Source organism: Centrocercus urophasianus, unplaced genomic scaffold, assembly GCF_019232065.1.
Source record: "Centrocercus urophasianus isolate 14NV4802_14NV808 unplaced genomic scaffold, USGS_Curo_1.0 seq_1057, whole genome shotgun sequence".
NCBI classification, from domain to species: domain Eukaryota; kingdom Metazoa; phylum Chordata; class Aves; order Galliformes; family Phasianidae; genus Centrocercus; species Centrocercus urophasianus.
In genome coordinates, this window is record NW_024884206.1 from 1 (window position 1) to 14257 (window position 14257).

The 14257-nt window shown below is 62.2% G+C and overlaps 3 protein-coding genes across 6 annotated transcripts; 1 reads left to right on the forward strand and 2 right to left on the reverse strand.

Annotated features, from left to right (window-relative positions):
- Nucleotides 1–50: 50 nt before the first annotated feature.
- On the reverse strand, nt 51–2127 carry LOC122167783 (HLA class II histocompatibility antigen, DM beta chain-like). Of its 2 annotated transcripts, none has more exons than XM_042832598.1 (5): nt 2049–2127; nt 1314–1595; nt 428–703; nt 293–356; nt 51–143 (listed from the first exon to the last, which is right to left on the reverse strand). In XM_042832598.1, the coding sequence occupies exons 1-5, from the start codon at nt 2119–2121 to the stop codon at nt 137–139; spliced, it is 702 nt and encodes a 233-aa protein (XP_042688532.1). In that variant the 5' UTR covers nt 2122–2127; the 3' UTR covers nt 51–136. The 2 variants fall into 2 exon arrangements, with proteins under 2 accessions (XP_042688532.1, XP_042688540.1); XM_042832606.1 differs by having other exon boundaries at nt 52–143; nt 438–703.
- A 151-nt stretch (nt 2128–2278) lies between these two features.
- Nucleotides 2279–4663, reverse strand: LOC122167778 (class II histocompatibility antigen, M alpha chain-like). The gene is made up of 4 exons (XM_042832586.1): nt 4498–4663; nt 3573–3836; nt 2608–2889; nt 2279–2516 (listed from the first exon to the last, which is right to left on the reverse strand). The coding sequence occupies exons 1-4, from the start codon at nt 4568–4570 to the stop codon at nt 2347–2349; spliced, it is 789 nt and encodes a 262-aa protein (XP_042688520.1). The 5' UTR covers nt 4571–4663; the 3' UTR covers nt 2279–2346.
- A 3644-nt stretch (nt 4664–8307) lies between these two features.
- On the forward strand, nt 8308–14029 carry BRD2 (bromodomain containing 2). 3 transcript variants are annotated; one of them, XM_042832558.1, is made up of 12 exons: nt 8308–8411; nt 10147–10447; nt 11280–11417; nt 11495–11636; nt 11718–11926; nt 12015–12386; nt 12469–12597; nt 12671–12925; nt 13004–13203; nt 13294–13604; nt 13699–13821; nt 13893–14029. In XM_042832558.1, the coding sequence occupies exons 1-12, from the start codon at nt 8383–8385 to the stop codon at nt 14021–14023; spliced, it is 2340 nt and encodes a 779-aa protein (XP_042688492.1). In that variant the 5' UTR covers nt 8308–8382; the 3' UTR covers nt 14024–14029. The 3 variants fall into 3 exon arrangements, with proteins under 3 accessions (XP_042688492.1, XP_042688501.1, XP_042688508.1); XM_042832567.1 differs by having other exon boundaries at nt 13043–13203; XM_042832574.1 differs by lacking the exon at nt 8308–8411 and adding an exon at nt 10818–10914 and having other exon boundaries at nt 10356–10447.
- The last annotated feature ends 228 nt before the right edge of the window (nt 14030–14257 follow it).

The window sequence follows — 14257 nt, forward strand, 5'->3', positions numbered from 1 at the left end:
AGGACCAGGACCAGGATGGGGACCAGAACCAGAATGAGGACCAGGACAGGGATGGGGACCAGAACTTGGACGGGGATCATTTTGAGGACCAGGACTGGAATCAGAACCCGCATCAGGATGGGGACTGGAACCAGCATCAGGACCTGCCACACAGAAGATGATGAATGAGGAGGGACACCCCACGCTGGACAACAGATCCTTGGTGTCACACACATCCCCAGCACCGTGTCCCCATCCGTCACCCTGTGGCCGCTGACAGAAGCTGAAAACCCCAGCGCTGAATGCCACCAACCCCAAGGTCAGCGCCATGGCCGCCACTGCCACCTGCGCCATCATTCCCGGAGACAAATTGGGACCTGTGGGAACAGCAGAATGAGCCATGGGGGACTGTGGGGGCCGGGTGCCACATCCCCGTCCCCAAACTCACTCCAGTCCACCTGCAGCGGCTGCTCCAGGCTGGAGTGCCACACTGAGCACGTGTAGGTGCTCCCCGCCGCAGTGCTGGCCCTCAGCGTTGTCTGTGTCCTGTAGGTCCAGTCGCCGTTGGGCAGCAGTTTGGTGTCATCCGAGGCCAACACGAGGCCGTTTTGCAGCCACTGGATGGTCACTGCGGGTGGGAAGAAGCCCCAGACGTGGCAGATGAGGCGGACGGTGTCGGGGTCATTGGAGATGCGGATGGGGACGATGCGGACCTGGGGTGGTGCTGCAGCAAAGGGGGGACGGTCAGAGCTGGGGATCGTCCCCTCTGTCACCCTGCAGGGTGGCTGGTGGGACAGTCCATGCGATGTCCCCGTGCATCGTGCAGGTGCATCACCCTATGCCACATCCCCATGCAACATCCCGGTGCAATTTCCCACCCAATTTGTTTGCAATGTCCCCACGCAACGCCCCTTTGCGTTCCCTTTGGGTGTCCCCATGCAACGCCCCCTAGAACGTCCCATGCCATGTCCCCTTGTGACGCCCCTTTGCATTTCCCTGTGCAAAGTCCCTCTCAATTCCGCATGCAACGACCCCATGCTGCATTCTGTGCTTTCCCCATGCAAATTTCTCGCGTGCATCCCCTGCAATGCTCGGTGCAAAGTCCCCATGCAACGTCCCTTTGCAATCTCCCACTCCATTGCTTTGGAATGTCCCCAAGCAAAGTCCCATTCAACCCCCTGCATGATGTCCCCATGCAATTCCCTTTGCAACATCCCCGTGCAGCGCCCCCTGCAATGCCCAGCTGTGCATCACCCCGTTGCAACACCCCCATGCAACAACTCCTTGCAATGCCCCCCGTTTGCAACGCTCCACTTGCATGCAGCAGTGCTCACTCCTCCGCAGTGCAGTCTGTGCCCAGAACTGTGCAGACAGCTCAGTGCACGCCTGTCTGCGCGCCTCTGCACGCTGCACCCACGTGGCATTATAATTTAGCATGAAGGCGACAAAAGTGGCAACGTCGTGTAGCAGCCCCCAGTCACAGGGGTAGAAGATGTGGGCGTCGGGGTCGTAGCACACCAGGGGGTTTTTGTTGAAGGCCACGGTGAGGTCGAAGCCCCCCAGGGAGCCGTTGGCTGTCAGCGGGCAGGAGCTGGCCACGTGCACCACGAAGGCGCCTGCGTTGGGGGCACGGGGTGGGCACAGCGCTGGGGCTGCACCCCAAAGCCCCGGCTGCACCCTAAAACCCCATGCTGCGCCCCAAAAACCTCACGTCGTACCCTGAAAGCTCATAATGCACCCCAGAAATCCCACGTTGTACCCTAAAAACTCACACGGAGCCCCAAGAACCCCACACTGTGCACTATGAATACATGCAGCAGCCCATGCTGCACTCCAAAGCCCCACACTGTACCCTAAAACCCCATGTTGCACCCTAAAAACTCACACTGCTCCCCCAAACCCACGTTGCACCCCAAAAACCCCATTTTGCACCCAAAAAACTCATGCTGCACCCCCAAACCCCCCATGCTTCACCCCCAAACCCACACGTCGCACCCTGGAAAGCCCAGGCTGCACCCTAAAACCCCCCATGCTTCACCCCAAAAACCCCACGCTGCCCCACGTCCTACCTGCTGCCCCGCAGCTCAGCGCCAGCCCCATCGCCCCCAGCACCCCGAAACCCGTCGGCCCCATGGCGAGCATTGCAGCCTTCATCCCCCCCGTCCCTCCTCCTCCTTCTCTTCCTCCCCACGTCACCCTATGGGCGGTGCAGTGGGATCAGACTTTGCTACCTGGGGACAACGCCCAACCCCGTTAATTACCACCCTTCCCGGTGCGGAGACAAACGAAGACACGGCGCTGAAACGAAGGGCTTTAATTACATCACTGCCACCGTTCCCAAGCCGAGGGAGCAACTTGTGGAGGATATCAATGAGTATGGGGTCGATGTCCCCACTGTCCCCGCTGTCCCCACATGCTGCGCCGGCGGGCAGAAAGCAGCAGCCCCAAACCCATCAGTGCCAGCAGGACGCCCAGCGCCGTCACCGCACCGCACACCGCCATGGCCAACGTGTCCGAAGGAATGGGGTCCTGCGGCACTGCGGGGACACAAAGCGTTGCTCCCACTGCCCACACCCCAATCGGCCACCACTGCGGGGACACAAAGCATCGGCCCACGTCCCCACTCACCCCAATAAGCCACCACAGAGATGTTGTCCCTCTCGCGGGTGACAATGCAGGAGTAGATGTCACCAGAGTGAGGCGTCACCGCCAGGTAGGAGAAGCGCATGAAGCTCAGGTCCTCCATGGGGATGTAGGTGAGCTGGGTGACGCCGTCGGTGACGGGGACGCCGTCCCGCTGCCAGCTGATGGTGATGGCAGGGGGGAAGATGTTGCCCACCATACAGACCAGGGTGTTGGGATAGCCCAGCTGCAGCGGCTGCTGCAGGAAGATGTCAGCCACCGGGATGCCTGCAGGGGGACACATCCATGGGGGATGCATCAGTGGAGACAGCATCATACTGGGGAAACATCATTGGGGATGCACCACTGGGGATAGCATCAGCTGGGGGTACATCAGGGAAGTTGTACTGCTGGGGACACGTCACTGGGGACAGCATGGACTGGGGACACATCAGTGAGGACACATTGTTGGGGACAGCATCGATTGGGACGTCCATTGGAGGCAGCATCAATGGGGACAGCATGACAGGGGCTAACATCAGTGGGGATGTCCACTGGGGATGCATCAGTGGGGATGCTATCAGTGGGGATGTCCATGCGGAATAAATCAATGGGGACAGGATCAACCGGGGATGTCCACTGGGGATGCATCAACTGGGACAGGATCAGTGGCGACAGCATCAATTGGGGGTGTCCACTGGGAACACATCAGCAGGAATGAATGAATCAAGGCAACTTCAACAAGGACTTCACCAGTTGGGGATGTCAACTGGGGACAGCATCACTGGGAACAGGATCAACTGGGGATGTCCACTGGGAACACATCAATGGGGACGGCGTCAGTAGGGACAGCCACGGGGGACGCATCAATGGGGCTGCATCAACTGGGGATGTCTACTGGGGTCAGCATCATAGGGAACCCATGGCTGGGGACCCGTCGGCAGGGCCATAGCGGGGACAGCAGCACCCACCCTTGGCTTCAGGCATTGGCAGCTCAGTGGCGATCTTGGTGAGCACGTTGTGCAGCTTGCGGCACAGCGTGGTGTCGCGCTCCAGCTCCTGGGGCTGCTCAGTGCCTGCGGGCCACGCGGGGCCATCGGGGAGCTGCGGCAGCCACTGCAAGCTGGGGACATCGAATGAGAAGAGCTGCTCCGAGTCGAAGGCCACCGACAGCCCCAGCGACGGCGTGTCCGGCTGGCAGAAGAGCACCTCGGACAGGGTGTGCAGCGATGGCTCTGTGGGCACAGACAGCGTGTGGGACACGGGGACAGCAGGCACACACGCACGCTGCGCACAGACACGTCTGCTGCAGGCACGCTCACTGCATGTGTACACACTGCATGCTGAGTGCAGCTCAACTCTTGCACGCTTACACTTCCTCTTGCACCGACGCACCAACAATGCCTCGCACAACCTCTGCACTGATTAGTGTGTTCATCCTCCTGCTCACATACTCTGCACTAATGCACAAAGCACTCTATTCACAGCCCCTTGCACCGGTGCACGGCCACTCCTTGCATTAATGCACAGAGCCTCTTGCACAAATGCACGCCTGTTTGCACTCCTCCCTTGCACTAAAGCACAACACATTCCTTGCACAGTCTCTTGAACCAGTAGTGCATGGCACTCCTTTCACTCCATTTCTCACACTCAACCCCTAATGCACTAACCACACCATGCACAGCCCCCTGATTGCGCGCAAGCACCCTCCTGCTCATGCTCCCCTTGCATCAATGCGCAAACACCCCTTGCACAACTCCTTGCACCAGTGCATGCCCACCCTGTACCCCAGAGCACGATCCACTCCTTGCACAGCCCCTTGCACTCCCCCATACACGCATCTTGGACACCCCTGGCACTACCCCATGCCCACCCCATGCCCCCACTTCTCCCTACCGGCTCTGACGCTCCCAAGGGCCGCCCCCAGCAGCGCTGCCACGAGCGCCCCGCGCCCGCTCGCAGCCCCCATCCCTCAGCTACCGGCAATCACTTCAGCCAATGGCCGTGCCTCGCGGCTCTACGCGTCAGTGGTTGCCAGGCAGAACAAGCCCGCAGGACACCCGTCCGCGTCATCGGTTGCTAGGCAGAACAGATCCGCAGGGAACACCGGCGCTGTGACAGGCGGCGATCGTGCGGCTCAACCAATGGCTGCGCTCCGCAATTACCTTGCGTCACTTGTTGCTAGGTAGAAGAAACTAGCGGGGAGTCCCGACGCTGTAATAGGCGCTAAACCACCCGCGGGCAATTAGTAAGCATCGCTAATTAATGAAGGAGGGGACAAGTGGGCTGCGTAGATCGCCGGGTGCCTCATCACAGCGCGGATGTTGCTTTTGCGATGGATTTTGAGAGAAAAGCCTGAGGTTTGATGGTAAAAACGTGTTTTGTGTGTAAAACTACATATTTGGGGGATAAAAGAGTGGGATATGGGGGGTAAAAGTTGGGGTTTGGAGCCGAGGGGGCATCTTCGGGGCGTGCACTACACTCCCTGCAACAGTGGCTGCTCGCACTGCAATGCACCGCACTGCAATGCGCACTCCGAGCTGGAAGCGCTGCACCGCAGTCAGGTCTGCACAGCCCTGCGGGCGAGATCGGCCCTCTGCAATGCCGGCAGCTGCACCCCTGCAATGCCGTACGCATCCTGCGCGCATCCTTGCAATGCCAGGCACTGCTACAGGCGCACACTCACGATCCTAAGCACCCCCGTTGGTGCACCCCCGCAATGCCATGCATCCCCACACATGCACGCATGCGATGCCAGGCACACCCATAGGTGCGCCCTTGCAGTGCTGTGCACTCCCATAGATACACCCTTGCAATGCCATTCACCTCCACAGCTGCACCCTTTGCAATGACATACGCGTCCAGAGGTGCACCTTACAACGCCGGGCACTCCCGTAGGCGCACCCTTGAAATACCACCCTACAGATGCACACTTACAATGCCGTGAATCTTCATGGCTGCAACCTTGCAACGCCATGCAACCCCACCGCAGCACCCCAGCAGCACTGCGCACCCCCACAGCTCCACCTCTCCCTCCTCCCTCACATGCCCCCGGCACTGCGCATGCGCCCCATCACCCCCCTTGGAGCGGCGATAGGACCCCGCGGAGTCGCCCGGACTCCATGAATGGGGCCGTCGGAGTGGCGCGGGGGTATCACGTGACGGCGGGCGGCCAATCGCGGCGCAGCTGACGTAGCGCGTGGCTCCTTTTTCTGCCCTGGGATGTTTTTTTTGATTTTTTGCCCCAAAAACGGGGCTTTAAGGGGGCGACGAGAGGATGATATCGGGTCGGGGGTCGTGGCCCTCCGTGGGAGCGGCTCAGGTGAGTGAGGATGGGGCAACTTCGCCCTTTTTTTATGATTTTATTTTATTTTTTTAACCAAAAAGACCCAACGGGGGGGGGGAGGACACGTGAGCACGAGCTGTCCATCAAATCTGGTTCCGCCCGTCCGCCATAGAAGAAACCAATGGGGGGCGAAGACGGCGGGCAGACGACCAATGGGCGGCGCCGCTTTGTGCGCGGCGCTTTTGGGGCGAAAAGCGCCATGTTTGGGTGTTCGCGCGGGGGCGGTGGCGGGGAGGGCCCGCGGGGATCCAAAGTGCTGTGTCACGGGGCGGGGGGGGGGGCGGCCCCGCGGCGCCCCGGGGGGGGACCCCAAAGCCCTGTTGGGGTCCGGAATGGCTGCGGGGGGGTCTCTGCGAGCCTTTGGCGTGTGGGGCCGGAGGGGTTCGGGGTGGGGAGGAAACGGGGGGTCTGTGGGTCACGCGAGTTGGGGGGGGGGGTCCTGGGGCAGCCTGAGGTTGCGCGGGGGGTTGCATTGAGCACACTCAGATTTGTCTTGGGGCGTTGGGGTATCCGTGGGGTATCCCGGAGTGGGTTTGGGGGGGGGGGGCTGGGGGGTGGCACTGAGCAACCCCGGATTGGAGCGGGGGCTTTGGAGAGGCAGTGGGGCACCCCGGAATTGGCTGCGGGGTGGCACTGAGTTTCTCAGAATTGGCGTGGGGTGATCGTGAGGACCCCGAGGTCAGCGTGGGGCGGCTGTGGGGTGGCACTGAGCACCCTGAGATCGGCGTGGGGTGGCCTTGAGGACCCCAGGATTGCTGTGTGGGAGCTCTGAGCGCCTCGAAATTGCTGTGGGGTGGCACCGAGTCCCCAGGATTGCCACGGGGGGAGGCAGCGGAGACCTCCGTGCTCTGGGGTGGCCTTGAGAAACTAAAGATTACTACAGAGGGGCTCTGGAACGTCTCAGGATCGTTCTGGGGTGGTTCTGAGGGACCGTAGAACCGGTGTGTGTGTTGAGGGGGAGGGAAGGGTTGAGACCTCCAGCGTTGGTGTGGAGCGGCCTTGAGGGATCCAGAATTGGTTTGAGGGGGGAAGGCTTTGAGGGTCCCAGTTGTTGTGGGGTGGTATTGAGACCCCCCGAATTGCTGTCGGGTCGCTTTGGAGTAGCTGTGAGCCCCCCAGGATTGTCGTGGGGAGGAGGGGCACGGAGCACCTCAGAACAGCCATGGGGTGGCCCCGACCCCCCCCGAATCGTTGTGGGAGCGGGGCAGGGGATGGTCTGAGGGCCCAGGGCCACCGCAGGGTGGCACTGAACCCCCAGGACAGCGCTGAGGTTCGCGATTACCTCAGGACCCCTCAGGATCCCCGGGGCCCGGCTCACCGCCTCACCACAATTCAGCCCACAGCTCGCGGACCGCTGCAGCTCCGCTGCCCGATGGCCGCTGCCGGCCGGGGGAGCCCCACCGAGCCCCGTAGGGACAGATTGGGGTCCGCTGAGCCCCCTGAAGAGCCTTTGGGCGGAGGGTCCGAGCCCCCGGGACGCTCGCGCCCGTTGGCCGCCGCCACACAAAATGGCGCCACCCGCCTCAGCCCTCCCCCTCCCTCTGCACCTTCGCGCGCGACAACAACAGCCAACAGCGCCGCCCTCACGTGATCCCCGGTGGCCAATCGCCGCGCCGGGAATGGCAGCGCCGACCAATGACAACCATAGTGCCGGGCGGAAGGGCGGGGGGGAGCGGCGCGGGTGAGTGGCGTGTGTGGCGGCCAAGAGGAGCGCTGCGCTCTGAGCACTGCCGCCCAATGAGGCAGCAGCGGGGCGGGTGCAAGCGGGTGGCTGACGTCAGCGCGCCCGCCCACCAATCAGCATCCAGGTGGTGTCTATATAAGGGCGGCCGGGGGCAGGCCGAGCGGCGCCATTTCGTGGGGACGAAGGGACGGTGCGGGTCGGGCTCGGCGCGCGCTGGGGGGCGGCCCCAATCCGCCTCCATCCTCCACCGGGCGGGCCCAGCCCCCGCCTTCGCGCTCCCGGACGGCTCCACCGGACCCTCCCCGGCCTCCGTAGCGACCCCTGCCTGCGGCCGCCGGCACCGATCTCTCTTCGGGGCCTACGAGCCAAGATGGAGCCCTCCCGCTGAACCATCCGCCTCCATCCGTCCTCCGCCCGCCTTCCATCCGCTTCACGCCTCCCTTCCGAGGATCCATCCGGCTCCCAGCGGCGTTCCCAGTCCTATATCGGCGGCGTCGCGGCGGGTTCCGAGCGCAGCGGAGAGCAGGAAGGTCCCCCCTCTCCATCCAGGCCCCGCCGCCATTTTCTCCGCTGATGTGAGGGCGCGCGGCGGGGCCCGGCCGGAGCCGCCGCCTCATGCCCGGCCGAGGGCCGCTGCCTTAACGGGCGCTGCTCGGTGGGCAAAGTGGGGGGGACGTCGGAGGAGGCGGCGGCGGGAGGAGGAGGTGGAGGAGGAAGGCCGGGAGCCAGGGCCGGGCACGCAGCCGCCGGCATGCTGCAGAATGTGAATCCCCAGAGCAAGTAGGTGATGGGGGGCAGGAATGGGGGCCGGGGGGGTTGGCGATCCCTGGACGGGGATCGCAGGGCTGTGGGGATGGCGGTGTGGGGCTGCCGTGTCCCAGCGTTCCACGTGGGGCCGATTGCATCTCGTTTTCCTGCCGGTTGTCCTCGTTTATGTGCTCCTCAGTCCCGTGGATCGATTGCTTGGGGACGGGGACGTGGCAGCTCCGCAATCCCCATGGATCCTGACGGGGACCTGGATCTTACAGGGCTTTCGCTGTTTATCTGCTCTCTGTCCCCATCGATTCTTTGGGGTCAGGGACACAGGCACTCAGTCCTATGGGGAATCTGTCAGCCTCTCTGTCCCCATAGTTCCGACAGAGGCATGGGGACCTGAATCCTAAGGGGAGATGAGGCTGATGTGTCCAAAATCTCTGCACCTGATATCAGTTGTATCCCACTGAGATGCTGCTTCTCCCTATTTATTCATTCCTTGTACCTGTGGGTCCTTTGGGGACTGGGACGTGGTGACCTGGCGCCCTTTAGGGACCCACTGTTCCTTTCCATTCACCCACCAACCTGCTTTTAGGGCTGTGGATCCTACAGAGGACCTGGTAGGCTGCTGTCCCCATGGATCCTAGCAGGGACACGGGGAGGTGCATAGTATAGTCATCCCCATAGATCTTCTGGGGACAGGGATATGAAGCCCTGGGTCCTACAGTGCATCCGACAGTGCTGTCCCCATGGATTCTTTGAGGACAGGGGCATGGGACCCAGTTCCTAAATCCCCGTTTATCCATTCCCCATCCCCGTGGATCCTTTGGGGTCAGGGATATAGGCACACAACGGCTCCCTGCCGCTGCCCCTTCATTGCCTGGGGATTGGGGTGCAGTGTGGACCTCCACCAGAGGTACGGGGCTTTTGTGTGGCAAAGCTCTGAATTTGGGGTCACTGAATCCCATTTTTCTGCTGCTTGTTCCCGCTTATCCACCTCCCATTCTTGTGGATCCTTCAGGGATGTGGGGACCTGGCAGCCCTGCAGTCCTTATGGATTCTGTCAGGGACACAGGGGCACAGGTCCTACAGGAGCCTGGCAGCCCTGCTTTTCCCATGGATCCTGTCTGGGCAACCCCCATTTATCCACTCCTCGACCCCTGGTCCTTGGGGTCAGCATCACAAGGGCCTGGCAGCCTTTAGGGCCTTGCTGATAGAGCTGCTTTCAGGGGCACTGTCCCCACACTGAGGGGTCTCACCCTGTCCTCCCGCCCTACAGCACCGCTGATGGGGCCGCTGTGTCCTTGTGTCACCTTCCTTCCTTGTCATTCCCACCGCGTCCTTGGCGGGATGGGGGACACCCTGGGAGCTGTCTGAGAAAGCAGCCCCAGTACTCGACATTCCCCGTATTTTCCTAGTGATAAATTCTCCTCGTGCTGCAGATATCCCGCATCTCCCAGCTGCTTAAATCACTTTCCCACTTAAACTCTGTGCCCATTACCAAACATCTGGTGTCCACTGTTGTGTTTCCAGTTTAGGGTCTGAGTGGGCGCTGCCTTGTCACGCTGTAGCGCAGGCTGTCATACCCCAGGGTGGTGAAACTGCTGGGCACTGAGGTCACCCCCCTGCACCTCCTCTTTGTTTGCTGCCACCTTCTTCTTTTTGATTTTTTTTTTTTGCTGTTTTTTGAGCCGTTTTGGTGCGCCTTGGCGGTGGAACGCTGGCCCCGTCCCCGCTCATGATGTCTTTTGCTCCCTTGCAGGATTCTGGGGGAGGGAAATGCCGGGCTTATGGGTTTGGCAACGGAATCGACCCCGGGCAAACGCATCCGCAAACCCTCGCTGCTTTACGAGGGCTTCGAGAGCCCCACCATGGCCTCGGTGCCGGCCCTGCAGACCCCCCAGGCAAACCCCCCTCCGCCAGAGGTCTCGAACCCCAAAAAGCCCGGCCGGGTCACCAACCAGCTGCAGTACCTGCACAAAGTGGTGATGAAAGCCCTGTGGAAGCACCAGTTCGCTTGGCCTTTCCGTCAGCCCGTCGACGCCGTCAAGCTGGGTCTGCCGGTAACGTGCCCCCTCCTGCGGGTCCCCCAGCATGGCTGTGTGTCCCCACATTTGTCCCCCGGGTGCTGAGGGCCACCCCGAGCCGCGGTCCCCAGCCTGAGAGTGCCACAGGGACGGCGTTGTCCCCTCTATGGGCTCCACCACAGAGATGCAGCTGCAGGTGCCTGGGCTGTGCTGGCCTCACCCTCTCTTAGAGGCGTAACCCCAACCCCACGGGCTCTGAAGCCCCCCAGTAGGTGACCTGTTGTCCTCAGAGCTGCCGTCCCCTCCCAGTGCCACCGCACGGGTATGGCTGAGGAGACGCAGCTGCTCTAGAGGGAACCCGGACGTTTCCTCACCTAATCTCTTGTGCCCTGAATGCGTTTTGCAGATTCCCATCCATGAATTTGTAGAAGACATCTTGTGACCCCAATATTAAACGCCAGCCCCCCGTGCACCTGTGGCGCCCAAGGATTTAAAGCCCAGAGGTAAATTCCACATAGGTTTGCTCTTACTTTAGCGTTAGCGGCCCCATTGCACCTCATGCTGCGGACAGCGGTGTTTTGGCTGTCCCCATAGCGTAGGCGCCCCACAAGAGCACCCGAAGGTCCCTTCAGAGCAGCACGGTGGCACTCTCGGGCGGGGACCAGACCCGGAGGTGTTTTTCCATCCCTTTGCACCCCTTTGCCCTGCTTTTGGTGCGTGGTGCGAGAGCGGATCTGTGTGTGTGTCAGCCTCCGGATGCTTTGGGGGATGTTGAGCTCCTAAAAACCCCCAACAACCGCTTCTGGGGCCGGGAGGGGTGCGGTGCAGTCACCTCCGTGGCGCTGACTGTCCTCCATCCGCTGTGCAGGATTACCACAAGATCATCAAGCAGCCCATGGACATGGGGACGATCAAGCGGCGCTTGGAGAACAACTACTACTGGGGGGCAGCTGAGTGCATGCAGGACTTCAACACCATGTTCACCAACTGCTACATCTACAACAAGGTGAGGGCTGTGGCGTGGATTCTTTGGGGCCTGCGGTGCCACCTCTGCATCCCGTGACGTTCCGCTTGTCCCCGTAGCCCACAGATGACATCGTGCTGATGGCCCAAACCCTGGAGAAGATCTTCCTGCAGAAGGTGGCCCAGATGCCACCAGAAGAGCAGGAGATCGTGGTCCCGGTGGCCAAGAACAGCCACAAGAAGGGAGCGTCGCGGGCGGCAGGTACCTGGGGCTCTTTGGGTTGCGCTTCAGGTGGAGCACTGGAGGTACTTGGCTGCTAACGGCGGTTCTGCCTGTCTGCAGCGCTCCTCGCAGGCCTCACAGCTGCTCAGCAAGTGCCGGCTGTGTCCTCTGTGTCCCACACCGCTGTGTACACCCCAAGCCCCGACATCGCCACCACCATCGTCAACATTCCCCACCCGTCCGTCATCTCCGCTCCGCTCCTCAAATCGCTGCACTCCGCTGCCCCGGCCGTGCTGGCTGCGCCTGCGCCCACCCAACCCGTGGCCAAGGTGGGAGATGGGAGCTCTGTGCTGGCGGGAGGAGGCTCCGTGGGCAGCGCCGGGCCTCGCGCTCATCAGCCTTTCTGTGTTTTGGTAGAAAAAGGGCGTCAAGCGGAAAGCAGACACCACCACCCCCACCACCACCGCCATCATCGCCACCAGCGGCGAATCCTCCCCGTCGGCCACGCTGCTGGAGGCCAAGGCGGCCAAAATCCCCGCGCGGCGCGAGAGCGGCCGCCCCATCAAACCCCCCAAGAAGGACTTGCCGGATTCCCAGCAGCACCAGACCTCCAAAAAGGGCAAATTGTCGGAGCAGCTCAAATACTGCAATGGCATCCTGAAGGAGCTGCTCTCCAAGAAGCACGCCGCCTACGCGTGGCCCTTCTACAAACCGGTCGACGCCTCGGCGCTGGGGCTGCACGATTACCACGAGATCATCAAGCACCCCATGGACCTCAGCACCATCAAGGTTCGCTCGGGGACCCCGCGGGTGTTGGCACGGCCTCGTGGGGGTGGCTTTGAGGTCTGCTCACCCCCTTCCCTCCCCGCAGCGGAAGATGGAGAACCGGGACTACCACGACGCGCAGGAGTTTGCCGCCGACGTCCGGTTAATGTTCTCCAACTGCTACAAATACAACCCGCCCGACCACGACGTGGTGGCCATGGCCCGCAAACTGCAGGTGGGTGGGGTCGCCCAGCAGCCCCGGGAGCCCCCAGCCCACCTGGCTCACCCCTCTGTGTCCTCTCTCTCAGGACGTCTTTGAGTTCAGCTATGCCAAGATGCCCGACGAGCCGCAGGACGCCAGCCCGCCCTCGGTGTCCGCCCCGCTGCTCGGAGCCCTGTCCAAATCCTCCTCCGAGGAATCCTCCAGCGATGAGGACGATGAAGATGAAGACGATGAGGATGATGATGAGGACGAGAGCAGCAGCGAGAGCTCGTCGGAGAGCGAGGAGAGCTCGGACTCAGAGGAGGAACGCGCCAACCGCCTGGCGGAGCTGCAGGAGCAGGTGAGGACCGGAGCCGGGCCGGTGCTGCTGCCTGTGCCCGCTCCCCATGCCCGCCTCACCCCCTGTCTCCCCCCACAGCTGCGGGCCGTGCACGAGCAGCTGGCTGCCCTCTCACAGGGCCCCGTTTCCAAACCCAAAAAGAAGCGGGAGAAAAAGAAAAAGAAGAAATCGGAGAAGCACAAAGGGAGAGGAGGAGACGAGGAGAGCCGGGCGCGTCAGGCGCAGCTCCGCAAAGCCAAGAAGGGCGGCGGCGGGGGGAGCGGCGGGGGCGGCTCCAAGTGAGTGCAGGCTGCTTTTTGGGGGACAGTGGTCAAGCTGTGGGGTGACTCCTGAGGTTCATCTTCCTGATGGTGCTTTGCTTCCTGCAGGAACTCAAAGAAAGCAGCAAAAGCGGCGCTGCCGCCTCCGCCCGCCCTCTATGATTCAGAGGAGGAAGAGGAGAGCAAACCGATGACGTACGATGAGAAGAGGCAGCTGAGTCTGGACATCAACAAACTGCCCGGGGAGAAGCTGGGCCGCGTGGTGCACATCATCCAGTCCCGGGAGCCCTCCCTGCGTGATTCCAACCCCGAGGAGATCGAGATCGACTTCGAGACCCTCAAACCCTCCACGCTGCGTGAGCTGGAGCGCTACGTGCTGTCCTGCCTGCGGAAGAAACCCCGCAAACCCTACAGTGAGAGTGAGTGGGGGGCTGCGTTCAGGAGGGGGCGGCCCTGGGGGGAGGCCCTGGGGGGGAGGCGGGGCGGCGCGGGGCTGAACCCAACCTCTCACAGCCATGAAGAAGCCGGTGGGGAAGACGAAAGAGGAACTGGCACTGGAGAAGAAGCGAGAGCTGGAGAAACGGCTGCAGGACGTCAGCGGGCAGCTCAACTCCGCCAAGAAACCCCCAAAAAAGGGTGAGCGTGGGCTCCAGGGTGGGATTGGGGTGCGATCCACCGTGGTGCTGAGCACTTCTGTCCCATTGCAGCCAACGAGAAGCCCGAGTCGGCGCAGCAGGTGGCCGTTTCGCGGCTCAGCGCCTCCAGCTCCAGCTCCGACTCCAGCAGCTCCAGCTCCAGCTCCTCGTCCTCGGACACCAGCGACTCGGATTCGGGTTAAACCCCACGGCACTGCGTGGGGCGACGTCCCGAGCGGCTCTGCAGGACCGGGCTGGCGTGGAGCAGACTGGGAGCCCCCCAGCAGCCCAGGGGACGCCCCATGGACTCCGCTGGGGGTCCCGGTGTGACCGGAGGCCCCTGCGCACCCCCAGGGCAGTGTGGGGCTGTGGGGTCGGACAAGGGGGGGTCAGCAGTGCCCCCCAGCAGGTTTTACTGTTTGTTGTGTTAGGGTTGG

Bases quoted from the DNA above. Each gene is read 5' to 3' on its own strand.
- LOC122167783 (XM_042832598.1), bottom strand. From the start codon at position 2,121: ATGCTCGCCATGGGGCCGACGGGTTTCGGGGTGCTGGGGGCGATGGGG. The intron at 704-1,313 runs GTGAGCACTGCT...CCTTTGCTGCAG, and splicing joins ACAGACTGCACTGCGGAGGA to CACCACCCCAGGTCCGCATC. The intron at 357-427 runs GTGAGTTTGGGG...CTGTTCCCACAG, and splicing joins GCCGCTGCAGGTGGACTGGA to GTCCCAATTTGTCTCCGGGA.
- BRD2 (XM_042832558.1), top strand. From the start codon at position 8,383: ATGCTGCAGAATGTGAATCCCCAGAGCAA. The intron at 12,387-12,468 runs GTTCGCTCGGGG...CCCTCCCCGCAG, and splicing joins TGGACCTCAGCACCATCAAG to CGGAAGATGGAGAACCGGGA. The intron at 13,605-13,698 runs GTGAGTGGGGGG...AACCTCTCACAG, and splicing joins CCGCAAACCCTACAGTGAGA to CCATGAAGAAGCCGGTGGGG.
- LOC122167778 (XM_042832586.1), bottom strand. From the start codon at position 4,570: ATGGGGGCTGCGAGCGGGCGCGGGGCGCTCGTGGCAGCGCTGCTGGGG. The intron at 3,837-4,497 runs GTAGGGAGAAGT...CTGTGCCCACAG, and splicing joins CCTTGGGAGCGTCAGAGCCG to AGCCATCGCTGCACACCCTG. The intron at 2,517-2,607 runs GTGAGTGGGGAC...GTGTCCCCGCAG, and splicing joins CTCTGTGGTGGCTTATTGGG to TGCCGCAGGACCCCATTCCT.